Here is a 26962-nt window from a genome sequence, read left to right as displayed (position 1 = left end):
TTTGGGCGTATTTAGTTGTCAGAGCGGCGTGACATGACGGCAGACCAAACGGCGTGGTTATGACTCGGCTTAGCGTAACCATGACGACACGAAGCTCGTCTGAGGCGACGCCCGCTCGCTGCTCGCGCTTCAGCAGGAAATCAGGAAGTACAATAGTCCACATCACAAATGGTGAAAGCCAACGTGATCTCAATGCCCGACGGCCGGCCGAGATGCGCGCCGCCATTCCTTCGTGTTGCCGGCTTGACCCCGGGAAGAATTTGAACTTGTTTGATGCGGCGGACGGGAGGGACGCCTGCTCCGCTCAACAAGTTTGACAAGATTTGCCGACCCTTTGCCGTCGTCTTTTGTCTCAGTGTGCGTTCACACGCTCGCCAAAGACGAGCAGACACGACACGGCCTTGCAAATTGTTTCAGGTTTTTTTTTCTTCTCCATAGGAAGTCATGTAGATCTTTGATGTAATGTTTGAAGTATGGACATTACGCAGAAATCTGTTTTTGAGTCCTGCACTGTATATTTGTCTGCTGTATGCTGCCCCCAGGTGGCCAAAGCGGGCACGTCAGAAGGAGCAGCGCAATGGCCGTTGAGCTGATGCAAAAAGTGACGGGAACAATTCAAAAACATACAGTAATGACGTCATCGAATGAAATAAGTACGACATTGGAACGGATTAATGGCATTTCCATTCATTCCAATGGGAAAAGCTAATTGGAGCCCAAGAGACGCTATTTGGTTTTAGGCTGAAACTTCAATTGGGCCCCTCGGGCTGTTCAGGTCATTGTTGCGTTTCTTCCAACATCTGCATCTTGTATTTTTGTGCCCCCCCCCCCCCCCCCCTACACACACACACACACACACACATAACAGTCGCAACCTTTCAGAGCGGCTACGGCGAGAAAATCCGGTCAGCTGGTCTTGATCATGGCCGTTATCTCCTCCTCGAGTTGGCTGGAGTCGGGTTGACCGTCAGGATGAAAAATAGGAGCCGGTGTCGAGGAACATGATTCGATTATCTGCGCCGATAATCGAGTGTGCCGCTGTGGTCGTCTGGACGTGCGCGGCCCGTTTGGAACGATCGCATCGTCTCTTTTTTTTTTTGTGTAAAAGGCTACGGCTAGCTTTCTTGTCATGATTTTCATTCATCGTTTTAAGGCAGAAATATTTTCATGAATGGCATCAATGCAACTCAATTTGGCCTTGGCTGAGGTCCTCGCTCGTAGCGACAAACGCAAGACTTTTGCGGCAAACTTTTTTGTAACCTCCGCCAGGGAGCTTAAAGCGCACTTTGTTCTCATTCTGACCAAGTTGGATGACATTTTGGTTGAGGAAAAGCTCGTCAAGTTTTCGGCGTGACCTCAGCATTGCGACACATTTCCGCTTGTTTTTCATGACTAGTCGAGTGAGAACTCCAGGGCAGAAATCGGGCACATGTGAGGCCTTGGAGGAGGTTAACATTTTTTTTAAATTTTGTTCTCAAGTGAAAGGTCATGTTTGTGTTGCTTCTTGTTCCCAAATAACACACAAAAGTCAGATTGATATCATGCGAGAAGTATCGGCATCTTGGGTTACTCACACCGTTGTGGAATGCCCCCCACCCGCACAAAAAGGATGCGAGTGTGAAATGTGTCAGCTGGCGGCAGCGACACGTTTTTTTTTTTTTTTCCGCCTTCTGTTCATCGTGTCATGTGAGAGCCGCGCTCGACCAGCCGCGGGACATTCGGAGGCGCTCCCCTCGCTCGCACATGACTGGAACGCCCCCCCCCACACACACCCCCCCCCCAACGTATGACTTGGGCCCTCCAGCAGTCTATGAGCGACAGCCGCTGAGACGGGTCTGATATTAATCTCCGCTTAAGCTGCCAGTCAGCATTTCTGCCGTGGCCCACTTCTTTTCCAAGTCGGTGTGTTTATCTGCGGCGATTATGCGTGTGTGTGTGTGTGTGTGTGTGTGTGTTGCGTTGAGTAATTGGTGTCGGCGTGTTGAATGTGCTGTCCAGCTGTGCCACGCGCACCCCGCAACGTTTGATTGGCACGCAAGGTTTGGTGCAGCTGGTACCGCCAAACGTCACGCCTTGGACCCATCCAAATACGGTGGTGGTGCCTTGAGATAAGAGCAACTCCACTCAGTATTAACTACCGCGTACAAATGTTTTTTTTCTTAAATGTATCATGCCCGAATAAACAAAACAAAAACTGGTATCCTAAATCGACCGCTCGTGTTGACAACATCGATGCTAGTTAGCTTTAGCAACTGTGAGTGGCCAAGTTGAATTGGCCGCCAAATAGCGCTTGTGTCGCAAGTCTGTGGTTGGACGAAAAAGAAGCCGCCCGACCCGTCGTGTTGGAGACGCTTTTATTTATTTTTTTTAAACACGAGAATTATTCTCTAGTGCGTTTTGCAGCGATGCCAAAGGGGGCTTCCGCAAAGCCGTAAGCGGCTCGTGTTGAAAATGGTGGCTTGCTGTTAAATACGACAATCCCTCAACCTTGGAGTTTGCCAAATATGGTTTGCGGAGGGTTGAAAAGTTCAATCCCGTGTGTGCGTAGTGACGGGGTTCTCGCAAGACTGTTTTTTTTTGTTTTTTTTTTTCTCCTTCAAAGCAAATATACGCCATGTGAATATGTAGGTTGGACTGGCATTAGCATTAGCGCTAACGAGGCGAGATGATCATGAAATGGTGAGTCTGATCCATCCCAAATCCCAAACCAGAAAAGAAGATTAGAACCGCCAGGCCCCGCCCCCACTTGTCGTCCTCTCAGGTAAATTCAAACGAGCATGAGAATGACGATGATGAAGATGATGATGATGATGGCTCCATTGATGTCATTGTTAGCGAGAGCTCTCGGTTGTGGGCGGGCGGTCGGGACCCCTGAAGCAGGGAGGCCGTCCGAAAGGTAGATTGTTGTTGAGTAAAGCCGTCGGAAGGAAAAAGTGGGCTGTTGGTCTGCGAAGAAAATAAATGTCTTCATTATGATCGTTTGTTTTTTTTATTTCAAAATCACCCAAGAATGACGAGTCGTAGTATTTCTCGACAAGCGTGTGTAATGTTGTGGGTTTTCTGCTTCAACACGACATGCGAGGCGACCCGATACGACGTCTTGTTAAAAAAAAAAAAAAAAAAAAAAGTGCTGAGGTTTGCCAGCTGGTGTCAAAGACTTGACGACGTTTTCAATGCGCGACCGTCCACTTTGTTCAGCTCTTAGCGTTAGCTTGTTAGCATCGCGTCGCCGCCGAACTTCCCAAACATCTTTTCTTGATGAATGAGTTGGGAACTTTTTCAAAGCAGTACTGTCGAGCTTTGCGACTGATCTCTCAGAACCTCCAAAATATTTGGTCTATAATATAAGAACCAAACCAAACAAATCACCAGGATTTTTGTTTTTTGTTTCTAGGCTAGTAGGACTTCATTTCCCATGATTCTTTGACACGGAAGCAGGAAGTGGTTCTCGTTCCGGTATAACAAAAACACGGCTGTTAGCAATTAATTGGGTGTATCGCTATGCTAACTGTGTGATTGACAAACAGGCAAAAACATTTTTTTTTTTTTAAATGAGACACGGACGGGGACAGCACCTGCGTGAAGGCGGGAAGGATGCTGGCAAAATCCACCGGGAATCGGTTATGGGAAATAAGATGATACAAAGAAAGAGTAGTAGAAGAAGAAAGAGAAGACGCGAGGCTCACTGTTAGCTTATCTGCTAATGATGTTGCGGCGTCCAACTCGTCCTTTGGGCGGATTGACTTGTAAGACGTGTCGCAGGCAAACCCTCAACACTTTCTCGTCTGCTTTCACCCGTGGTGCCGTCTTAAGGCCACTTCCGTTTCCATCACGGAGTCTGTGGGCGGGCAGATCGCGCCCGAGTCGACGCGCCCATTTGAGAAAATGCTCAATTGTGTCTTGTCGGAATGTGGAACTCTTTGTAGTCCCGGCGGGGGTTGACGCGGCTACGCCAGGAATGTCCTCATGTTCCGGCAGGCCCGTCGTCCGCGTCGCGTCGAGATCGGAGAAACTTTGACCGTCTGACAGACGACCTCCGGCGGCAAATGTCTAGAGCGAGCGCTCGCAGCTTGACAGTTACGGTGCACGCAAACGCAACAGAACCTTCTTGACATTTGCGGGGCCGGACGCCATCCCCGCCCGCCATCCCCGCCGCCATCCCCGCCCGCCATTCCCGCCCGCCATCCCCGCCCGCCATCCCCCTCCTCACCATCTCGAGCTAATCCAAAGTTTACGGTGGGCTTTAGCTAATGGAAAGGCCGCGCCGTTTTGTGGACTAATATGGTCAACGGGGCGCTTTGATGCTCGGCTGGTGAGCGCGAAGCCGCGCAGCTGCCGCTCGTCTATTTGGGGAAAAGTCAAGGATGTGTCAAAATAAACGCACGCTTCGGTGCGCTTCCACGTGCGGCCTCTTGGCCCGGGGGGTCACCTGCTCGCTGGGGCGGCCATCTTCTTCCCCCCCCCTTTTTCAGGAACACAATTAAGGGGCCACGCGACTGCTTTGGCTGTCGTCGTTTGGGTTTGACGGTTTGCTCACAAACGAACGGCTTGTCGGAGACAAAGGAGCGATTGTTTTAAGTAATTGTCGGCGCCGTTTAGCTTTGTGTAAAATGTGTCATTGTTCAAGTTTGTATTTACTCGTTAAATGTTTCAAACGTGACAATCTGAAAAGTAACCTGGCGCCGCGCGTGATGACGTTTGTCAATCAAAGCAGGCTCGGTTTTGTCAGTCAGAACACGTCTTTAACTCTTTGACTGCCAAAAAGGTTAAATAACGTTTAATAAAATCCTATGGAGGAGTGCCAAAGACGTTAAAAGACGTTTGTTTCAAAACAGAGGTGAAACTAACCATTTTCTATTGTTGATTACTGAAAAACGGAATAAGGTAGAAACAAACTTTTTTTTCTGATGAAAGATGAGAGTCCAATCTTTCATTTGGTAGTACGTGTGTTTCCATAGTCCAAACACATAATTTTCTGTGGACCTTGAAAGATCAGTCAAAATGCTTAAAATCGGCTGGCACCCTCGGCATCCCTTTTCTTAAAACGTCTGGCAGTCAAAGAGTTAACGTGGCCACCTTGCAATTGGAAGCAAGCCCCCCCCCCCCTCATACCCCCCCCTTTTTTTTTCTTAGAACCTATTTTTGAAGTCCCTCCGTAACTCTGTGGTTTGGGAAGACGACGTCGTTGTCAATTTGATGTCTCGGTTTACGAGGTGATCTTCGTGCTCTTTATCCCGTTTTTTTTTAACCTCTTGGCAACGATCCGACGACGTCAGCTGCTGTTGCAGTGATGATAACGTTGTGGTCGCGTCAGCACCTGGCAGTCTGCTACCGACTTCCACAACGTTGCTCATCCTTGGCAGCTGATCTCCGGGCCGCATTTGATCGCCGAGACGGCCGCTAACGAGCCGATCCGCCGTCTCGCCTCAGGAAGGGAAAGTCCGGCGCGTTGAGACAATCGGGCCGATTGAGGCGGCCGCGTTCGAACTCGGCACGAGCTTACTCATGATCCTTTAATGACTCCCGTGCGAGAGGCTTTGCAGGAAGTTCTTTTTGTTCCCACACCGAGAACGCGCCCGCGTAATCGCTGGGCGCGTCGAAGCCCAATAAAAAGTCACCGGGTGTGAAAATGCCGGTTTCCGTTTCAAACAATTTAAATCAAACTCCTTCTGCCGTGTCTTTCAGGACCCTGTGACGGACGGAGGCCGAGTCGTGAGGTGGTGGAGGCCGTGACGCGGCCCCCACCGAAAGGAGGCTCCGCAACCGCCAGGGAGCGTCATGGCTCCCCGGAAGCGCCGCGGCGGCGGCGGCGGGGGCGGCGGCGGCGGCCTGTCCTCGCTCTTCTTGTGCTGCTTCAACAACAGCGACCACCCGGAGATCACCTACAAGCTGCGGGAGGACTTCGCCCTGCAGGCCCTGGAGCCGGCGCTGCCCATGCCGGGGTACGACGAGCTGGATGGCATTTTCTCCGAGTTGGTGGTAAGACATTTTCATATTCAGCATTTTGATGAAAGTTTTAAAAGCTTACACAGCCGATAATAGATCCATTTAAAAAAAATGTTTTAAAAAGTGTACGGGGAGGAAATCAGGGAAGTAGTTATTAAACATTTTCTAGCTGCTTCTGACCCTGTGCATGTTCTGTTTTTGTTTGAAATTTAAACTTAATTTACTTAAATTAAATTTAAAAATTAAGTACAATTTTAATACTTCTGATATTTTGAAAAAACAACAACTTTATTTACTGTAGCAAACAATAGGGAGCGATTTAATTAAGTTTTTATTTAACTTTTGAAGACATTTTCTGTCCCTGGAAGATCCCTCAACTTATGTCTATGTCTAAGAATTTTTTTTTTTTTTTTTTTAGCTCCAATATTTTACAAACCCTAAATGTTGTTCAATAAACATATACTTGAAATAAATAAATAAATAAATAAATAGGAGATTTTGTATTTTCAAATTTTTTTAGGCCAATATTTTCCCTTTTAGTGAAAATGAATATCGGCTCCAAATATCGGTTATCGGCATCCTTGACTACTAATAATTGGTATCCGTATCGGCCTCTCTAATTAGTTTGCATTCCCGATTGTTTGACCTTTTTTGGCTTCCGCCCGCGCGTTTGGTCTCGTTGCACATCCGACATTGTGTTAACTCTACGACAAGTTGGCACGCTTCCAGCACCGGAAGATTTGTTTTTCCTGACGAGTTTAGCTCATCTCGTGAGTAGCGGGGGCCGCGCTGCCGTCCTTTTTCTGTCTTATTGTCATCTCTAATTTGCCCCCCCCCCCCCCCGCGGCCTCAAAATCCAGTCAGTTGCCACAGTGATGCAAGCAGGACATGTTTGCGCTTGAATGGGCCTCATTCAGCGCCTCTTCATGTCCGCCATCTGCTAATTGCTTGTTTTTGTCCGGCGCCCTTTATGAGTGCGTAATTGAGTGTGACGAGAGCTGGGGGGGGGGGGGCATCGGGGGGGCTTTTCAGTCGCTGTTTACCGAAAAGGAAACGGCCACCAGATTTTCGGCCTTTTCGCCGCATGTGAGCTTTGTTGTGTGCGTGGTCTGATCAAATTGAAGGAAAAGACTCTTCGCAATCGGAGGGAAGCTCGTTTTTGGGCTATAATGACGCCATTGAACGCTTACAAAAAAAAAAAAAAAAAAACACAACCTCAGGCACTCTGTTGCATTTGGTGGCGTTTGCGAGGAGACGCAGGTCAGAATTGAAATTTCAAAGCCGCCGCAATTGCTGGCGTGCGCCTGCCATGAAATATGCGCTCGTATCGGGGACGCATGTTGCCTCCAGATGTTTGTGAGCACGTCGGACAAGCGGGGCCACGCCTTGTAGCGTAAAAAAAAAAAAAAGAAGCCTTCGAGGCATCTGACAGGGGTCGCGTCACACACGCACGCACAAAAGTGAAAATAACGGCCAATGTTGTCATCCGCCATTTGTTTGAGGATAAAAACGACACTCGTTTTTTTTCCCTTCCTGCTTTTGAATTTTCCGCCAATCTTTTGTTTGTGATGATGTCGAAAGCCAGACGCGGCACGACTACTCGATCATCTTATCCCGGGTCGGAGTGATGTCACCAGACGGCGTCTCTAGCACTGATTTGTAACACGTGACGTCTTGCAGACGTTTCTGGACGACGACGACTTCTCACCCCCAAAGCGTCTTCATTATCTTGATTTTCTTTTGCTTTTTTTTTTTCTTCCCGTCATCGTGCAGGACGAGCTGGACCTGACGGAGAAGCACAGGGAAGCCATGTTTGCGCTGCCCGCCGAGAAGAAGTGGCAGATCTACTGCAGCAAAAAGAAGGTTTGAAACATTTGTTGTTTGTTGACATCTTTCAACGTGCCTTTCTTACTACTAATGCGACTTTAGCAGCAACAAGAGTTGCATTAAAATCAAGGTTAACTTGAAAAGCATTCTATGAGTCAGTAGGCTACAAAATGGCGGCAGCAAAATAAAGTGAGAGTTTAGAGAGAGAGAAAAAAAAAACACCTTTTACTTGTCGTCGCTAGAAACGAGCGAACCTTTGGTGTGTTTATGTCTCATGACTAACGATGCGTTCAATGCGACGCGTTTTTGCCAGTTTGCCCTCATTGCTCCTTTTCAATAGGAAACGCGTCGAGTCGAGGCGACGCCGGGGAGTGCAATGGCGGCTTTTGTGGGATGCCGCATCAGCTTCCCAAATCTCGCCGCCGTTCCTTCCTCGGCCCACCACAAAAACGGACCCCCCCCCCCCAAAAAAAATCCAATCAAATCCTCTCTGTGTTTGTTTGCGGGATGCGGAACATCAACTTTCCCTTTTCACTCGTCGCAAGCAGGAAAGCGCGTCCGCCTGTTCTCGTTGACGTCACGGCGAGCTTCCCGATGTTGGTCAAGGTTGAAGGTGCGAGCGAGCGTGGAGGAAATCCTGTCTGGGCGCTCGCAGGACTCCAAATTCGCTCAGCAGGGGGCGCTGCACTTTTCAGCTGCTCTGCGTAAAATGGCCGTAATACAAAAAAAAACACTTTACAGTCATTTTAATAAGATAATTTTCTGTCAATTCCAAATCTAATCTGAACAATTTTGGTGATGGAATCGTCGATCCGGCCTGGCCAGGTGAGACGTCCCGACGTTTTCCCGACGTTTTCCCGACGTTTTCCTCTGGTCAAGCTGTCAAAACAAACGTTTTCCCGTCGTGTATCTTGGTCGGCTTTCAACCTGTTTTGAATTAGAGATGACATCAGTGCGACCTCATCAGGGTTTTTTTTTCTCTCTTCATTTTCTCAGCCTTCACTAAGCTCCGCGACGGCGGGGGGTGCGAGAGGGGAGGGGTGGTGGGCGCTTTTCCATGCACGTCCCCCGTCACCGTCCGCTCGGTACGCTTGTAAGGTGCGGCCGTCAGACGCTGACGTATGGAAATGTTCCAATTTGTGAAATTCTGGGTGTGTCGATACATTTACAACTCAGTTTCCCTCAACACGACATCCGAAACGAGCCCTCAGGAATCATGAAATTTAATCTTTCCAAGCATGCAGCATAAAGATTTCTTTTTTTCCCCCCCATCATTTGTCTGCACAGGAAATTGGGTCAGAATTATGGCTCTCTAATGCCATTTTATTTTTTTATTTTTTTTGAATGCCTTCCACAGACATCCATACAAGTCAACCTGTGTGTAGCGTGGGGACGTTCCACATCCTTCCTGCAAACGCTGGAAATCTGCCAAGACCAGACAGTGGATTTAAAAAGTCAACACACCCCTGTTCAAATGCGAGGTGTTTTTTTGGGGGCCATGCAACAAAAGGTTCACCTTGGTTTAATTGGACACAGATTTCACAAAAACTGTCTTTTGAATAGGGAGGGGTGTGTTCACTTTTGAATGGATTTTTTTTTAGTTCTACACTCTTTTGAAGTAGGCCAGTAATAAGTTGGCCTTTCGTGTGCGGTCCGCGTTATCTCGCGCTGCGGTTTCATCTCGAGCATCAGCTCATGGAAAAAGAATTCCGCCGTTTCTCCCGCGTCCCAGATAGTGGCCTCATTCGAGCGATACGCGCGGCCCAAAAATAACTCCACATGACACGTTTGGAAATTCAAAAGGCGAGAGACGGCGCGCCAACGGCGGCGACGGAAGCGTCCGTAAAGCGGGGTCGGCTTCAAGCCAACGCCATAAATGCGTCGTGTGAGACCAACAGGGGACGCGGACGCGGACGTGGACGTGGACGTGCGCGGCGCTCGGCCGTGCGCGGCAAACAGGAAAGGACGAAGGAAAATGTGAAAACACGTCACACGTTTTGACCGGACAACACGTCACACGCACGTTTGTAATCCCAAAGCGATGCCGGACGATAAAGTACGGTATGTTTGGAGGGGGGACAACGAGACAGAAATCTTTTGGGAATTGATTAAATAAGTGAATATTAATGCGATCTTCGATAGAAACGGCAAAGAAATGCTACGTCATCGCACGGCGCAGACACTTCCTGGTTGTCGTCGTTGTCTTCTTCTTTGAAATGACTGCTGGATCACATCTCTATGGTGCATAGCGCCACCTACAGCGGCGGAGTCCCCTCAATATTCGCATAAGAAGAACAGATGGAAACGGGCAGAAGTCACGTCGGTTTAGCGTATTTTCAGTCAATTTGCTATAAAAAAAAAATCGAAACAATTGGATATAAACCTGACTAGTATCAGGATGCTCCACAGTCTCCAAAAGGCTGCAGTGCTCTGGTTCTAATCGTCCTCAGTTTCCTCTCCATACTGTGATGTCGTTGTTATTTCTCCGAATTCAATTCCCACCTCCAAAAGTCGATGTTAGCAGAAAACGCTCCCGACTTCTTCCACTAAGTGCAGAACTACATCATCGTGTTGAAGGGCCGACCTCTCCAATAAAAAACATGAACTCCTGGAGTTGCAAAAAAAAAAAAATGTTCCCAAGTCTTCATCTGCTCATTACTGGACTCTCCCAGCTCCACTCGGCGCCGCCGCCGAGCGGGTCGTAATGGCCTCCCTCGCTGTCACTTCCTCGTCGGCCGGCCAAGAAAAAGCTGGGCTTTTTTTCCGCGGGAGGCGCTTTATGAAGTGCCGGCAATTAGTGTGCGGGGGCTGCGGGTTTAATAGCGCGTGAGGTCGGATCGCACACAGCAACCGGCTCGGGTTCGGGGTCAAGTCCCCTTCGTGTAGCCACTTCCATCATTGCAGCAATGTCATTTTTCAAGGGGAGATTAAAAGTCAGCAGGAAGCGGCGGCGGCGGCGGCGTCCTCAATCCACGCTTTGAACGTTGCGCCGCTAAATCCTTTGCTGATTTCCTGCGGCAGCTGCGCTTCCAGCTGTGGAACTTCTCAAAAGAAAAAAACGGGGCTGCTTAAGTGTGTCGCCCTACTTTGGGGCCGCCTTTTTGGCCGTGACTCCATTGAAACGATTCCATGTGGTCCAGAATCCCGCCGGCCGCATAATCAAAGTTCCTTGCTTGCGTTTTCCAGGAACAAGAAGAGAACAAGAGTGCGACCAGTTGGCCGGAATATTACATCGATCAGCTCAATTCAATGGCAGCCGTAAGTCAAAAATATTGATTTCTTATTATTCCATTTTGTGAAATATGTTTTCCTCGCTTTCTTTGTCAAAGTGGAAGGTCAACCTTAAACATTTCTTGACAATCATATATTATACGTGACATCACAAGTCTAAACATGACATTCTCATTGATATTCCGTTTGTGGAATATGAGTTATGAAGCAAAATCCAGCCATTTTTATCCGTTTCAGGGGGGGCGGCCATTTTGCTTCATAACTCATATTCCACTAAACTCATTTGCTCCCAAAAACATATCAATATGTTTTACGTGTCCCAAAGACGTATTTATACGTCTTTTTTATGCACGAGCATACAGAAGGCTTTGATGCAGCTTCTGACATGAAAAGGTGGCTTAAAGCAATGGTAGTTATTACAAAAAACGGCCAGCGGGTGGCAGCAGAGTATAAGAGATCAACCAGGGCCATGTTGCAACAAGCTCTTTTTGACTGTGTTTTCACCAGGAATGTGAATATTGACGAAATTGAGCTATATTCTAATGCTAATTGCTGCAAAACTGAAACGGATGGAAATATTTTTTTTTCTGATGAAAGAAGAGACTCTAACCTTTCTTTTGGTAGCTTCCATGTTTTGATAGCAATAGAACACAATATTCTGTGAGCCTTGCAAAATCCAGTAAAACAGCCGGGAGCGAAGGGGGTTGCTTCAGTGAAAATGGCTGCGAGTGAATGAGTTAAACAGCACACCGTATTTAGACTAGAACAAATAAAGATAGCACAAATGTGGTTGTTCTTTTAAGATGATGTGATATTTGTTCAGATTCTTGATTAGGGACGAGTGTTACAATTACGTCATGATAAAAAAAAATGGCGTCTCCGTGTTTGTGGCACAGCGAAAGACACTTCTGGCCCTGGAGAAGGAGGACGAGGAGGAGAGGAACAAAACCATCGAGAGCCTGAAGACGGCCCTCCGGACTCAACCCATGAGGTGAACAACGCGTTTCCGCTCGCTCGCGTTGACGCGACGTCACTTATTTCGCAAAGTCACGTTTGGGATGGCCGACATTTGCCGCCAAAGGTTCGTGACCCGCTTCATCGACATGGACGGCCTGACGTGCATCCTCAACTTCCTGAAGAGCATGGACTACGAGACCGGCGAGTCGCCGATCCACACCTCGCTGATCGGCTGCATCAAAGCGCTGATGAACAACTCTCAGGGGCGCGCGCACGTGCTCGCGCACGGCCACAGCATCAACGTCATCGCCCGCAGTCTGGCCAGCGACAACGTCAAGACCAAAGTGGCGGTGCTGGAGATCCTGGGCGCCGTCTGCCTGGTGCCCGGCGGCCACCGCAAGATCCTGGAGGCCATGTTGCACTACCAGCGCTTCGCCTGCGAGCGGACGCGCTTTCAGGTGACGCCTGCCAGCGCAAACTCGGGGGCAAAGACAGCGTTTCAAGCTTTTCGCTCCCGCAGACGCTCATCAACGATCTGGACCGGAGCACGGGCCGCTACAGGGACGAGGTCAACATGAAAACCGCCATCATGTCCTTCATCAACGCCGTGCTGAGTCAAGGCGCGGGAGAGGTAACGGACCGCGAGATCGCTCTTCGTCACGTGGCAAAAATCCTTTTTGTGGACGCCATTTTTGTGACATCAGACCAGTCTGGAGTTCCGCATCCACCTGCGCTACGAGTTTCTGATGCTGGGGATCCAACCGGTCATCGATAAGCTGCGTTCTCATGAGAACGCCACCTTGGACAGGTGAGTTCACAACCACAACGCTTGCAACATTCGCATCAACTCCAGAATTGACGTTTCTGCAGGAAAAACTGAACTGAAATGAAACGCGGCTAAAATTGGAGCGTTCAACAATAGTGACGTAATAATAATAATAATAATAATAATGAGATGGGGATATGCTGATATTTAACATTTGCAAACTTAGTGAATTTTGTGTTTTCTTCAGGGTTTGCAAAAGGTTGCAAAAGGTTGCAAAGATGCTCACAGACCGTTTTTTTTACTCGCGTTCTGACAAATTGACACTGTTTGAAGCATTTGCCAAACTGACCAGAACCCCAAATGGATTTAAAATAACAATTTCTCAACACCTTGTTTGTGCCGTGGCCCGACCGGCGCCGCCTTTCTCCGCCCCCTGGCAGGCATTTGGACTACTTTGAGATGCTGCGGAACGACGACGAGCTGGCTCTGTCGAAGCGTTTTGAGTCGGTGAGCGAGTGTGGGACGTCCCCCCGGCGGCGGCGGCGGCGTTGGAGCGGGCCGGGCTGACTCGGGTCTTGTGTTCGCAGGTCCACATCGACACCAAAAGTGCCACCCAAGTCTTCGAGCTCATCCGCAAGAAGATGAACCACACCGACGCGTATCCGCACTTTATGTCCGTCCTCCATCACTGCCTCCTCATGCCACGTACGTGTTAGCGAGCGCATGCTAGCTAGCTAGCGAGCGAGCACAAAATGCACGTCCACTCTTAAAACAACTCATCATGGAAAAAAAAAAATAATAATAATAATTAAAAAAACATCAAAACTAAACTGTATTTAAACACTAAAATGTTTGTGTACACTTCAACTTCATTCATTGCAGTTGTTAAAAAGTCAAACTAGTTCACAAGTGGAAGTGCATCATTTGACCCATTTTCATTTGTATGCTTGCAGCTGACAAAAATCTCATTCAGTTTAAAAAAAAATGACGGGTGTCAAAATGAGTGCGTTAATTTTAAGTTCCTTATTTGGAAAACTTGTAGTGGGGGAATTCCAGTCAAAACGCAGCGGACGCTTCCGTGTCTAAATTGATCAGCAATAGTAATGCATATTTGTGGAGACTCAAATTGTATTATACAATTTCAAAAATAAAAATTGTCATTTTTTTTTTACTTCATGTTAAAGATTAGATAGCTCTTAATATGAAAAGGAAAATGCACTGAGCTGTCACCCATGTCTTACAAATGCAATTATGCCATCTAGTGGCAAAAAAATGACCAACACAAATTAATATCACACTAATAATTACTCTTTTATCGGTTTTGAGATATTGGTTAGCAGTCTCCTTGACTACTAATATTCAGTATTGGCCTTGAAAAACAACATATTGGTCTATCACTAATATATATCCCATGATGCAATGCGCCCGTAAGGAAAAATTGTTTTCCATTCCCAGGTTAGATTTTTGGCAAGAGGCGAATCTTTACATTCAAATACGATGCAACTTCCCCGCTTGTTTTTTTTTTCCAACTGTCCTTTTGTGGCGTTTGTGCGCCCGCAGACAAGCGGAGCGGCAACACGGTGCAGTACTGGCTGCTGCTGGACCGCATCGTCCAGCAGATGGTGCTGCAGAACGACAAGGGCCACGATCCCGACGTCGCGCCGCTGGAGAACTTCAACGTGAAGAACGTCGTGCGCATGTGAGCGCTCGACTCCAATCTCAATTTTTTTTTTTTTTTTTTAAACCACACAAAAACGATGATGCGGTCTCGTTCAGGTTGGTCAACGAGAACGAAGTCAAACAGTGGAAGGAGCAGGCGGAAAAGATGCGGAAAGGTGAGTGGGGCCCGGCGCGGGCGCGAGCGGCGGCCGGCGACGCCGCTCGCCGCCCGCTTTATCCCGCCCACTTTTTTTCCCGCCCAGAGCACCACGAGCTGCAGCAGAAGTTGGAGAAGAAGGAGCGCGAGTGCGACGCCAAGACGCAGGAGAAGGACGACATGATGCAGACGCTCAACAAGATGAAGGAGAAGCTGGAGAAGGAAAGCGGCGAGCACAAGAACGTCAAGCAGCAAGTGGCCGAGCTCACCGCGCGGCTGCAGCAGCTCGGCACCGTACGTCACGCACGCACGCACGCACACAAAAAAAAAAAAAAAAAAAAAGCCGTGTCAAAATTATTGAGTGAATGTCAAGCAACTTTTTTTTTCTTTTTTTAACACCTTACTTGGAAAGATTCAAGTCGAAACGCAGCAGACGCGTCCACGTCAAAATTTAGCAGTAATAAATGTCATAACGCATCATTTTGTGGGAATTGGGGTCAAGTTGTATTTGACAATTTTAAAAATATTTTTTTACATTTTTTTTTTTTACTTCATGTTTAAGATTCGATAGCTCGAAAAGCACGGAGCTGTCATCAACGTCTTACAAATGCAACGATGCCATCTCGTGGCAAAAAATGACCAACACAAATCAATGTCGCACTCAACTTTAATCTTAATCTCAATTTTAGGTATGATTATGAAATTACTGTATCAATATTTCCGTTAGTTTAACATTTTTGTCCACTTTTATGTTAACAAGAGTATGAAAGCTTAGAAACCAAATATTTAATTGCACATTTAGAACGGATATAACATTTGCGATTAATCGCGAGTTAACTAATGGAGTCATGCAATTAATTACAATTACAAGTTCTAATCACCTGACACCCCTAAAAAAAAAAAAAAAAAAAAACTTTTCTACAACAGACTAATTTATTGAGATGCGTCCATACAAACGTGACGACAATATTGTGTCTCGATTAATCGTGAGTTAACAATTGAAGTGATGCGATTAATTACAATTAAAAAAAAAAAATGTAATGGCCTGATAACCCTATTCTTGAAATTCCCTCTGCAGAGGCAAGCCAGCGTGGTTCCCGGCGGGCCCCCCTTGGCCCCCGGCGGCCCCGCGCCACCCTCGCCCGTCCTCTCTTTTTCCGGGCTGTGCCCGCCTCCTCCCCCAGCGCCGGGCGGCACCATGCCTCCCCCGCCGCCACCTCCGCCCCCCCCGCCGGGCGGCCCCCCGCCCCCGCCGGGACGCCCGCCCCTGGGCGCTGGCATCCCCCCGCCGCCCGGGGCCCCGCTGGGACCCTCACTGCAGAGGAAGAACATCCCGCAGCCGGGCAACCCGCTGAAATCCTTCAACTGGTGCAAGTTGTCCGAGGTGAGGCGCGGCGCCGGCGGCGTTTTTGTCGACGCACGTTTGCAAGCGAAACGCAACACGTGTTTGTTTTTGCCGCTCAGAATAAACTGGAAGGCACCGTTTGGATGGAGGTGGACGACGCCAGGGTTTTCCAAATTCTGGATCTGGACGACATGGAAAAGACCTTCTCAGCCTATCAGAGGCAGCAGGTACTCGTGCCGGCGCCCAAAAACTCCCGGTGATATTTGTGGAATGGAAACGCGCATGATTTTCATTTTGTCGGCGAGGAATGCGCACGGAGCATTTTGTCCACTTTTGTGTAACGAGCGTCACGCACACGCACGCCATTGCGTCCAAAGCAGCTTTTCATATTGTGTGTTGTTGTTGTTGTTGTTTTTAACGGGCTGCCGTCACGTAACTTGCTGGCCTCATTTCTAACGACTGCTTCTACGTCTTCCTTTTGCTTCCCGGCTGCACTTTAGGACTTCTTTACGATCAATAACAGCAAACAGGTGAGTTGAGCCAGCGACAAAGTCGTCCGGAACGTTGTTGCTCTTTGATGGCACTTTTTACACACTGGCCAGTTTATTAGGTACACCTCCTACTTGCCTTTATGTGTCCCTAACGTCTGCTATTGAAAAGCACACAGAGGGGGGACGTCAATCCCTTGGCGGTGTACCTAATATATTGGCACGTTTTATGTCAGGCTGGGTATCCATCCTCATTTCCTTAATCGATTCACAAGAATTCAATTCGATTTTTTTGCCATTTCCCGACATTGATTAATTATGGAACATCAATTCTTCTTAACTCATTTGCTCCCAACAACGTATAAATACGTCCTACTTAAAATGTTTTCGGAAGAAATGGTAGTTATTACACAAACGGCCAGCAGGTGGCAGCAGAGCCAAAAGAGATCAACCAGGGCCATGTTGAGGAGAAAAAAAAGCTCATTTACCCACAGTTCTAAACAGATTTGTGAATGATGATGAAACTTAGCTATATTCTAATGCTAATTGCTGCAAAACGCAAAGTGTTTTTTTTTTTTCCTGATGAAAGAAGAGACTCATCTTTCTTTTGGTAGCTTCCATGTTTTTATAGCAATAGAACAGAATATTCTGTGGGCCTTGCAAAATCTGCCAAAATCCAGTAAAACAGCCGGGAGCGAAGGGGGTTGCTTCAGTCAAAATGGCTGCAAGTGAATGAGTTAAATATCAATTAATGAAAGTAATATATATTATAATCAGAAGGATGAAATGAAACTAAAGAAAAATCTATTTGATATTGATTTTTTTATAGCCCAGCCCTAGTTTGACGCGTTTCATCATTTTAGGTCCACTTTCTTGACTTGACCTTTTGCTGTGTGACCTTTTGTACGTGTCAGCTGTTTTGCCCTCCGTGTGGCTCTTGCGCGTGTTTGCGTGCGAGACGGCGTGCAACTCACACGTTTCCCCCGTGTGGCCGGCAGAAAGAGTCTGACGACGACACGCTGGGCTCCAAAAAGGTGAAGGAGCTGTCGGTGATCGACGGCCGGCGAGCGCAAAACTGCAACATCCTCCTCTCCAGGTTGAGCGACTCCAGCCGGCCCGTTAGCATAAAGCTCACAACTCGGTGGCCTAACGATGCGTGTTGCGCCGCAGGCTGAAGTTGTCCAACGAGGAGATCAAGAGGGCCATCCTCACCATGGACGAACAGGAGGACCTTCCCAAAGACATGCTGGAGCAGGTGGCGGCAAATCCTCCAGCTTGTTTTGCCCGCTAGCTTGTTTTGCCCGTTAGCTTGTTTTGCTAGCCCGCCAGTGAAACGCAACAACTGACGTGCGTGGTTTTGCTAGTTGCTGAAATTTGTGCCGGAGAAGAGCGACGTGGACCTCCTGGAGGAGCACAAGCACGAGTTGGACCGCATGGCCAAACCCGACCGCTTCCTCTACGAGATGAGCAGGTACGGCTTGCGCGCTTGTGATGGGGGCAGGGCCAGCTGTTGGGCTCAAGGGGCAACATTGGAGTTTGACATTATTCGGGACATCGTTTATTTCAACAGTTCCTGCTGTTTCTTTAATTGTTTTAGTTCATTAAAATCCATTATTTTAGTCTATTTTTATCATAAAAAATATATATTTACCAGTTATTTGGTTACAATTATTAATTTTAGTATATTTTTATCATTACAAAAATAGAATTAACCAGTTACAATTGTTTATTTGAGTATATTTTTATTATTTAATTTTTTTTTAATAAATAACCAGTTATTTGGTTACAATTATTTATTTGAGTATATTTTTATCATTTAAAAAAATTATAATTAACCAGTTATATGGTTACAATTGTGTATTATAGTATATTTTTTATTATTTAAAAAAAATAATATTAACCAGTTACTTAGTTATAATTGTTTATTTTTGTATATTTTTATTATTTAAAAATATATATTATAAATAACCAGTTATTTGGTTATAATTATTTATTTTAGTATATTTTTATCATAAAAAAAAAAAAGATAATTAACTAGTTTTTTGGTTACAATTGTTTGAGTATATTTTTAAAATTATTTTAAAAAATCAATTAACAAATTCACCAGAAAAATGAATAGGAAATATTCTATGTATTTTAATGAACACATTTTAGGGTAAAGGATTTTTGGAAATAATTTAGTTGATTCCTTTTTTCTCAATCACGATTTGCACTCGCAGCGAAACATAAATAAGTGGAGGCCGTAATATAATAATTGCAGTCTAGTAAACAAAGTCAAGCTGTCCTGCTTTTAAGTTTCTTCCAACGTGATTTGTTTTGTTGTCATTTGATGACCCGTTTGATTCTGCCCGGCCAGAATCAACCACTACCAGCAGAGACTGCAGTCTTTGTACTTCAAAAAGAAGTTTGCGGAGAGGATAGCCGAGATCAAGCCCAAAGTGGAAGGTGAGCCGCCTTCGCCGCCGCCTTTCGTCCGTCCGTCCGTCCGGCGCGCAAAGGAGGAGGAGACTTTGACTTGATTTGTGTCGCCGCCGGCAGCCCTGACGACGGCTTCCAAAGAGGTTCTGCACAGCCGGAACCTGAAGCAGCTGCTGGAGGTGGTGCTGGCTTTCGGCAACTACATGAACAAGGGCCAGCGGGGGAACGCGTACGGCTTCAAAGTGTCCTCGCTCAACAAGATCGCAGACACCAAATCCAGCATCGACAAGTAAGAGCGACAAAATCCAATTACAGATTGACCGATTATTAGTCGTCAAGGAGGCCGATAACCGATATTTGAAGCTGATACTCATTTTATCATTTTTCACGATCCCCATTAGCTTCCGCAAAAGTGGTCGCTAGTCTTCCTGGGGGTCCTCAAATGATTCAACAAAAACATGCGCAGTTTAAATTCATCCATGTAGTCAAAATGAAAACCCGTCGACAGGAACATCAATCTTCTGCACTACCTGATCACCATCCTGGAGAAGAAATACCCCAAAGTGCTCAAGTTTCACGCCGACCTGCCGAGTGTCCCGGAAGCCGCCAAAGTCAAGTAGGTCGCCGAACCCTCGGGGGAAAAAAAAAAAAAAAAGCCGCTAGGAGCCGCGCGACTGAAACCTTTTCTCGCTCTTGCCAGCATGACCGAGCTGGAGAAAGACATCGGCAACCTGCGCAGCGGCCTGAAAAGCGTGGAGAGCGTACGTGGCCCGCGCGCCTTTCGGTCCCGCTCCTGCACAAAAGTAACCATTTGCGTTTGGTTCCGTTCCGGCAGGAGTTGGACTACCAGAAGAAGCGAGCGCAGGAGGCGGGCGACAAGTTTGTGTCGGTGGTGAGCCAGTTCGTCACCGTGGCCAGCTTCAGCTTCTCCGACGTGGAGGACTCGCTGACCGAGGCCAAAGACTTGGTGAGACACGCCCACTTTTTCACCATTTGCGACGACGCAATCCAAGGATACGAGTTGGGGCCGTGCAATTCATCGAATTTCAATTACGATTTCCATTTATGACACTCCACAATAGGGTTGCCCGATGAAGACGAATATTAATCACAATTAATTTGGTAATAATTGAAATCACGTTTTGTTTTTTTGATTCAAAACAAGAAAATGTTTAAAGCGTAAAAAATATTAAGACAAATAAATTTATGGAAACCAAACTAAATTTATAAAATTATTTTTTTTAAAATTTAAAAAAAATTGCAAATATATACATTTAATCAACTCCAAATTAGTTTTTGAATAATCGTTTATTTTTGTCTACGATTATGCCAATTTTGTAATTGTGGAAATTGTAATTGAATTTCAATTAATTGCACAGTCCTGCTCCACAATTACAAAATGAATGGGAAAAAGTTGATTGTGAACGTTAAATTGTGCGATGACGATTAATAATATTAAGATATTTTATGTGGGAGTTTTCGCATGGCGAAAAGGTGATGAGAATCAAATGCTTTACTAAGTAAGAATGAAGAATGTTAAGAACAAGCGCTCGGGCCTCCATTAAGCTTTTACAAGTGGAAACCTGAGCACGTCCTGACGCTTGATTTACTTGCTGCTTTAATGGCAGGGAGTGTTTTTTCTTCTTCTTTTTTTTAAATCTCCAACACGTTTCTGCTCTGGCAACCGTGAAGTCCCTGTGAATCATTGACGTCGGCCCACGGTCAAAGGTTTGAGTCTCCTTGCAGGGGTCCTTGGTCCTCACGGCTAGCGCTGGTCCGTTAGCTTGCGCGTCTTTGATGCTGTCGGAGGCCGGGCGCCATCTGGATGTGCTTTTTGTCACCCTGCTGTGAAAAGTCGCCGGCGGACGCGTGCGTGCGCTGCGTCCGGTCTGGCTTGTAATCAGTAGCCGGTCAAGCTGCTTCAAAGCGCCAAAGGACTCCGCCCCTAAGCCGTAAAACAGCGGTCCCGCCGCCGGGGCGGGCTGAGCAGTGAGCGCCCCCTTCTGGCTTTTCCTCCCGCAGTTCGTGAAGGCCGTGAAGCACTTTGGCGAGGACGCCGGCAAGATGCAGCCCGACGAGTTCTTCGGCATCTTCGACCAGTTCCTGCAGTCGTTCGGCGAAGCGCAGCAGGAGAACGAGAACATGCGGCGGCGCAAGGAGGAGGAGGAGCGCAGGGCCAAAATGGAGGCTCAGGTAACGGCACGGACCCTTTTAAATTCAATTACAATAATTACCCCCCCCCCCCAAAAAAAAGAGTATTACTACTAATTTTGAGTTGAGTTGTTTAGATTTATACGTGTATACAATTTTTAACTGTTAAAATAAATAATTTAATACATTTAGTTTCATCCAAAAGGAACTTGCATAATTTAAAAAAATTAAATAAATGCTAAAGAGAAAATACGTATCCCGAAAGTTAAATGCCATAAAATAGAAGAAAACTAAATAAAATAAGATATGAAAAAAAGCAAATAATAGCAAATAAAAATCTAATGAAATAAATGTTAATACCATAAAAGAAACAAAAATAGTGTTTCTACGAATTTTATTTGTCTTAATCATTTTAAACCTTTTCGTTTTTTGTACCAAAAATCAACAGTGCTGTCACTATCAAATATTTTTAGAATCGATTAATCTATTAATTATTCAATTGACAAATCTAATTGATTTTAATTTTGCATTAAAGTGTATTACAAAAGCATTGGACCTAGTATAGAACCTTGTGGCACACCACTAGTAACGATAATCAACAGGGGACCAACATTCCATGCGATGAGTACGCTTGCATTTTTTTCTGGTCTTTTGTCGCAGCTGAAAGAGCAGCGTGAGAAGGAGCGCAAGGCGCGCAAGGCCAAGGCCAACGGCGAGGACGACGGCGGCGAGTTTGACGACCTGGTGTCGGCGCTGCGCTCGGGCGAGGTCTTCGACAAGGACCTGTCCAAGATGAAACGCAACCGCAAGCGCATCAACAGCCAGAACTCGGACGGCGGCCGCGAACGGCCCGTCACCAAGCTCAACTTCTAGCCACGCCCACACAGCTTTTTCTTTCACGTTTGTTTCACTTCCTGGATGGACTTGCGACCTTCCCGCGCGGGAACCTTTTTATGATTTAACGGAAACGCCGTTTGACAGGATCTGCCGAGTTCAGGTTTTTTTTTTTTTACGTTTGATTCCTTCCTCCCAACAGGACGAAGATTCCCCTCAAAGACGGTAAAAGCCGGCGCCATTTTGTACAAAGTGATGAGTGGAAACTCCAGCCCAACTTTTGCCCTCGTCAGAGCTTTAAGTGCGAGCAAAAGTAGCTGAGAAGCCGCTTCTTTGTTTTTTTGTTTTTTTTAAACAATTTGACACGTGTGCAGCATTTCTATCGATAATATCAGATCACAATTTGTTAAGAGCTGGCCTTAACGCGTTGGTACTTTCCGGGCCTGCCGGACACCTTCAAGCAATTTTCAGTCCGGACGTTTATGTCGTAGATGACATATGGTACATGTGCAGAAAAAAAAAAAAAAAAAGGTTGCGTGCTTGTTACCTTGCACATATAAAGCTGTAGTTGCGATGCTAAAATGTTATTAAAAACATACCCAACCAAAGCAATAATTGTAGTTTTATTCCTTGAATAGAATTTTTTTTTTTTAAAAATTGTCCCCTCAAAATCAGAAGTCAGAAGATAATATTTTGTGTAGCATTAATGTGATGACTTGATGATTTTTCATGAACAATTAAAAACGGATTTTGACACCTGCTGTCGACTGACGATGACATCAGGTGTCATCTTTGTACATGAAAAATATCAACTTATCAAAAAAAAATTTTTTTTTAATGAGTCAAGAATCCCTTTAATATTATAAAGGTCTACTTGTACTTCATGTATTGTAATAAGAGTTATTTTCCACTCCCATAATGTGGAACGACCAATCATTCTTTCGACAGAGATTCTCCGATTCGCCACTGTTGAATATTCAAATCTAATTTGCATACGAATGGTTGAAACGTCGGGCCCATGAAAATGTGAATGTTGGCAAATTGTGATCCAGAGCGGAATTGAAATGAAAAGTGTCAAGTGAGGCTCACTTGAGCAGGAAGCCGTCTTTCAGCCCGTCGTCCGCCTCCTGCACGAAGCGCGCCGTTCCCGTGTAGAAGGCCCTGCCCGCCACCTCCACCACCACCGCCGGCAAGTCGCCACACGAGCTCTCCTTGCACGCGTTGGAGGACAAAGAAAGAAAGAAAGAAATGCTCAAGTACGAGGCAGCACCGAAACAAACCAAACCTTTCCGGATTTGACGACATGTTCAGCTTGTTTGCAGCCATTTTAGGACGTCGTCGTTTAGCAGTATTATTTATTTGTTTACATTAGTAGTATATTCAGATGAGTCTTTTACCGCTTAATGTTTTGATGTCAATCTTTCGAAAACTAAAATGTGACATGAAATCGCTCCTTTGTTTAACATCGAATAGTCCAGAAAACGAAGAGTAAAAAAAAAAAAAAAGTACTTTTGAAGTGAAGTCTGAAATGAAACTCAAATTTAGAAATAATGAATGTTGTTTTCAAATTGTCCAAAGATGGCTACGATGGAGCCAAAAAGGTAGAATTTTATGTAAGTCAACCGTAAACATTTCTTGACAATATGTTATACGTGACCTCACTAGTCTAAACATGACATTCTGATGAATATTACATTTGTGGAATATGAATTATGAAGCAAAATCCAGCCGTTTTTATCCATCTCGGGGGCGGCCATTTTGCCACTTGCTGTCGACTGAAGATGACATCGCAGTTGTTATCAGGCAACGGCCAATCACAGCTCACCTCTTTTCTGAAGCTGTGCTGTGATTGGCTGAGCAACTGTGATGTCATCTTCAGTCCATAATAAGGCCCGCCTTCTGATCTTGATTAAAAACGGCTCGATTTGACTGCTAAGCTGGAAATGACAAAAAAAATCCCAAAGTTGCTGGCGGAGCGGCCTCCGAGGGTTGGGCAGATACCTCCACAGCCGTTCCGGTGAACTGCGACCCCGTGGCCCCGCTCTGGAAGGTCCTGGGCTGCTTCAACTGGATGTGACCTTTGTGGTACTGGAGGGCCACTCGCGCCGTCACGCCGGATCCGGTGGGGCTGCGGTCCACCTGCGACCACTCAAAGTCAGTTTCATTCCATCTGTCTCCTGGTCCTGACTCGGGACGACGTCGACCACTAATACGTTGCTAGGCCACCTGAGCGTCGGCGAACACGCAAACGTTGGCGGTGGCGTCGCGGGAGAATTGATCTTTGCCGTCGGTGAGGATGGTGCCGTACAGGAAGGCCAGGTCGGCGCTCACCGGGTGCTGCAGCTTCACCTGGCAGGAGGAACAAGCACGTTTCAACAGGGTACGTCCGTTTTACGCTTGTTTGACTTTTATGACGCCGATAGCTTGACTTGCAAGTGTCCAACTTCCACCACCGTACAAGACGCACAATGAATCGCTATTTTCATTTTAAATGCGGGCTGGGCTGCATTTTGAAACCGTGGTCAGCCAACCACCAGGGGGCGAACTCATTTGAAGGTTCCATTCAAAACGGACTCGGTGATGAAAATATGGCAGATGATCGTCGTGTCCGTGATCCGTACCTGCGCTTTGACGGCGTTGGTGACGGCCGTGGCGGCGTCCACCAAATCTCGGGTCCGGGACTTGCTCACATCCAGACCGAAGCGCTGCGCGTCCACAAAGGCGTAAAAGGCTCCACCGTAGCTGATGTCCACCGTCACGTCGCCAAAACCTTCCACCGCCACCTTCACGTCTGCCGCCCAAAAAAAAAAAGCACTTACAGGCCTAACACTTTCATTTACTTTAATACATTGTAAATAATTTTTTTTTTTGATAAAATGCCAAATGTGTATTATCAAGTCCTGTAATGTTTGATTCATTTTTTTCCCCACAAAAATTGGTTAGGTAATTCAGATTTATTTCTTATATGATAATTGTTTAATTTACCGGTTGTGAATTATGAAACAATAATGGGGAAAAAAAGTAAAAACCATTTTACATAAACATTTAATTAATTTATTAATAATCAAAATCACAATCATTTATTTTTTGGTCAAAACAAAATGTTTAAACGTAAAAAATATTAGACATATAAATTATTTGAAACACTAATTATGCACGTTCCTTTTGGATGAAACACAATTAAATAGTTATTTAAAATTTTAACTTTTTAACATTTAGACAACTTAAAATTAGTATTAATAATCTCTTCTTTTTTCTACGATTATGCTGATTTTGCAATTGTGGAGTGTAATAATTGAAATTGAATTTTGATTAATTGCACAACCCTAAATACATTTTAATTGTATTTATTTTTATTTGATTTCATGAAATAATGGATTCATAAAGAAAGTATCATTAAAATAATTTAAAATATAATGAAACGTATTCTTATTTCAACATCAATATTAATGTTCATCATCGCTAAGTTGATCTGGCCCATAATGTGTTTGCCAAACGTGGCCCTGGCGCACACATTTTTGAAGAGGAAGTGACATCACTCACCCGTGGCGAAGACAAACGCCGGCACACTGAGGAACCTGACGGCGCCCGTCTTGCCATTGGCGTACTCCACGAAGGCCCGGACCAGCCCGCACGGGCAGTGGATGTTGACGGGCGTCTCGGGCGAACGCAGCTCTTTGACCAGGCCGTAGTCGACGGCGAAGCGCCCCAGGGCTATGACGGCGTGGCCGCACATGGTGCTGTAGCCCTCGTTATGCATGAACAGGACACCCAGGTGGGCGTCGGGCAGCTCGCTGGCCACCAGCACGGCGCCGTACATGTCGTAGTGGCCGCGCGGCTCCAGCATCAGCGCCCGGCGCAGGTGGTCCAGGTGTTGGCGCACGTAACGTCGCTTGGACAGCAGGGTGTGGCCTTTGACCTCCGGGTAGCCGCTCACGATGATGCGGAGGGGCTCGCCGCCCGTGTGCATGTCCACCACCGACACCTTGGCGCCCTCATGAGGCGGGAGCTGCACGTCCATCGATGCCCTGAGGAGCAAATTTGACATTTAGCATTTGACATCCATTTTATTAGCGGAGATTAATTTACTGTTTGTGTTTGTTATCAAATATATGTGAAGAGGACCTTGAAAAAATAGTTTCATGTTAATTCGCCATCGCAATATTGAGGAAGGAAATCGCAAAAAACTTCACTCGAGCTGTGTCAAATCCGAATCCTGTTTGTACTGCAATTATAGGTCGGGACACAAAGCAAAAAAAAAGAGAAAAAAAGACCAAGTGACGGCTTGTAGCTCAAATAAACTGGGACACTTGTAAGTCATTGAGAACATCATATGCATATTTGATAAAAAGAAAAAATCTATTTATTTATATTCTATTGCACTTGTACTCATCAGGGTACTGACATTTTTATATTAGTCAAACTTAACTAATTTGCTTTATTGTCTATTACATCAAGTAAATAGACATATAGTTAGTTACATGTCTACATTTAAATTATTTCAAAAACACTTTAACACTAAGAAGAAATGCAATGTACGTATGAAATGAACGTAGAAAAATGAACAGAAACATAAATGGGGGCGGGGCTCCATTGGAATATTACGGTCGTGTTTTTACGAGTATTTTATGACTCATTTTATTGACGCTATTGTTTGCTTTAACGCCTACTTTCTTCGGACGTTTCACATCGGAATGACGCTTTCGACTACACTAAACTAAACAAACAAGCTCAATTAAGTCCTAAGCAAGAATTCAAGAATGAAAAGTTAAAATGTTCCCACTTACCAACGCGAGTTCACTTGAGTGCTTTTTCTTCTTCGTTGGTTTTGCCACTGTGGCGGTTGGCACGTCAGTTTGGAGGCGCATTTCTGCCACCCAGTGGCTTCGGCCAGATATGACAACAGAGGATGTCAACAACAGAAAAAAAAATGTACAGTAGATAATAAGATAACCAAAATCAGCTAATCTAAAAAGTAAATAAAGATTGATCACATTTAGAACTTTAACGTATGTGAGCACAAAAAAACTAATTGCAAGCATTAAATATATAGGAATTTGTGTTTGAATTGTATTTTTTTTTTCTTGTCATATTACCCTTATTATTGGCATAAATAAGAAACAATACTACTTTCTTGACCTATTTAACTAAAATGACAATATCTCTGCAAAGTTAAATGACAA

At 45.8% G+C, this 26962-nt stretch overlaps 2 protein-coding genes across 3 annotated transcripts in view; one reads left to right on the top strand and one right to left on the bottom strand.

The window, feature by feature from the left end:
* The window catches only part of daam1b (dishevelled associated activator of morphogenesis 1b), a 36688-nt gene extending 14299 nt beyond the window's left edge, over positions 1-22389 (top strand). For both annotated transcript variants that reach the window (XM_077552477.1, XM_077552478.1), the window contains exons 2-26: positions 5686-5979; positions 7720-7809; positions 10960-11031; positions 11901-11995; positions 12086-12419; positions 12482-12592; positions 12666-12769; positions 13168-13234; positions 13315-13432; positions 14288-14426; positions 14504-14562; positions 14650-14837; positions 15622-15927; positions 16008-16115; positions 16389-16418; positions 17375-17472; positions 17547-17631; positions 17741-17847; positions 18733-18821; positions 18915-19083; positions 19303-19410; positions 19495-19555; positions 19630-19761; positions 20817-20987; positions 21606-22389. In XM_077552477.1, coding sequence (XP_077408603.1) covers positions 5779-5979; positions 7720-7809; positions 10960-11031; positions 11901-11995; positions 12086-12419; positions 12482-12592; positions 12666-12769; positions 13168-13234; positions 13315-13432; positions 14288-14426; positions 14504-14562; positions 14650-14837; positions 15622-15927; positions 16008-16115; positions 16389-16418; positions 17375-17472; positions 17547-17631; positions 17741-17847; positions 18733-18821; positions 18915-19083; positions 19303-19410; positions 19495-19555; positions 19630-19761; positions 20817-20987; positions 21606-21818 — 3255 coding nt within the window. In that variant the 5' untranslated portion in view covers positions 5686-5778 and the 3' untranslated portion in view covers positions 21819-22389. The remainder of the gene's footprint in view (positions 1-5685; positions 5980-7719; positions 7810-10959; positions 11032-11900; positions 11996-12085; positions 12420-12481; positions 12593-12665; positions 12770-13167; positions 13235-13314; positions 13433-14287; positions 14427-14503; positions 14563-14649; positions 14838-15621; positions 15928-16007; positions 16116-16388; positions 16419-17374; positions 17473-17546; positions 17632-17740; positions 17848-18732; positions 18822-18914; positions 19084-19302; positions 19411-19494; positions 19556-19629; positions 19762-20816; positions 20988-21605) is intronic.
* l3hypdh (trans-L-3-hydroxyproline dehydratase) lies at positions 22389-26652 on the bottom strand. Its single transcript, XM_077552480.1, has 6 exons — positions 26567-26652; positions 25323-25807; positions 24401-24570; positions 24006-24128; positions 23781-23918; positions 22389-22990 (listed from the first exon to the last, which is right to left on the bottom strand). The coding sequence occupies exons 2-6, from the start codon at positions 25798-25800 to the stop codon at positions 22865-22867; spliced, it is 1035 nt and encodes a 344-aa protein (XP_077408606.1). The 5' UTR covers positions 25801-25807; positions 26567-26652; the 3' UTR covers positions 22389-22864.
* Between the last annotated feature and the right edge of the window lie 310 nt (positions 26653-26962).

The sequence above is a fragment of the Vanacampus margaritifer genome, chromosome 19, assembly GCF_051991255.1.
Source record: "Vanacampus margaritifer isolate UIUO_Vmar chromosome 19, RoL_Vmar_1.0, whole genome shotgun sequence".
Taxonomy (NCBI): Eukaryota; Metazoa; Chordata; class Actinopteri; order Syngnathiformes; family Syngnathidae; genus Vanacampus; species Vanacampus margaritifer.
Note: the sequence above shows the minus strand (reverse complement) of the source record. Positions and strands in the feature narration are given on the sequence as shown.

What these genes read in the sequence shown, in the direction of transcription:
- l3hypdh (XM_077552480.1), bottom strand. Translation starts at nt 25,800, where the DNA reads ATGGACGTGCAGCTCCCGCCTCATGAGGGCGCCAAGGTGTCGGTGGTG. An exon ending in GGCGTTTGTCTTCGCCACGG is followed by an intron (nt 24,571 to 25,322) that starts GTGAGTGATGTC and finishes TTTGGGCGGCAG; the next exon opens with ACGTGAAGGTGGCGGTGGAA. An exon ending in CCAACGCCGTCAAAGCGCAG is followed by an intron (nt 24,129 to 24,400) that starts GTACGGATCACG and finishes TCCTCCTGCCAG; the next exon opens with GTGAAGCTGCAGCACCCGGT.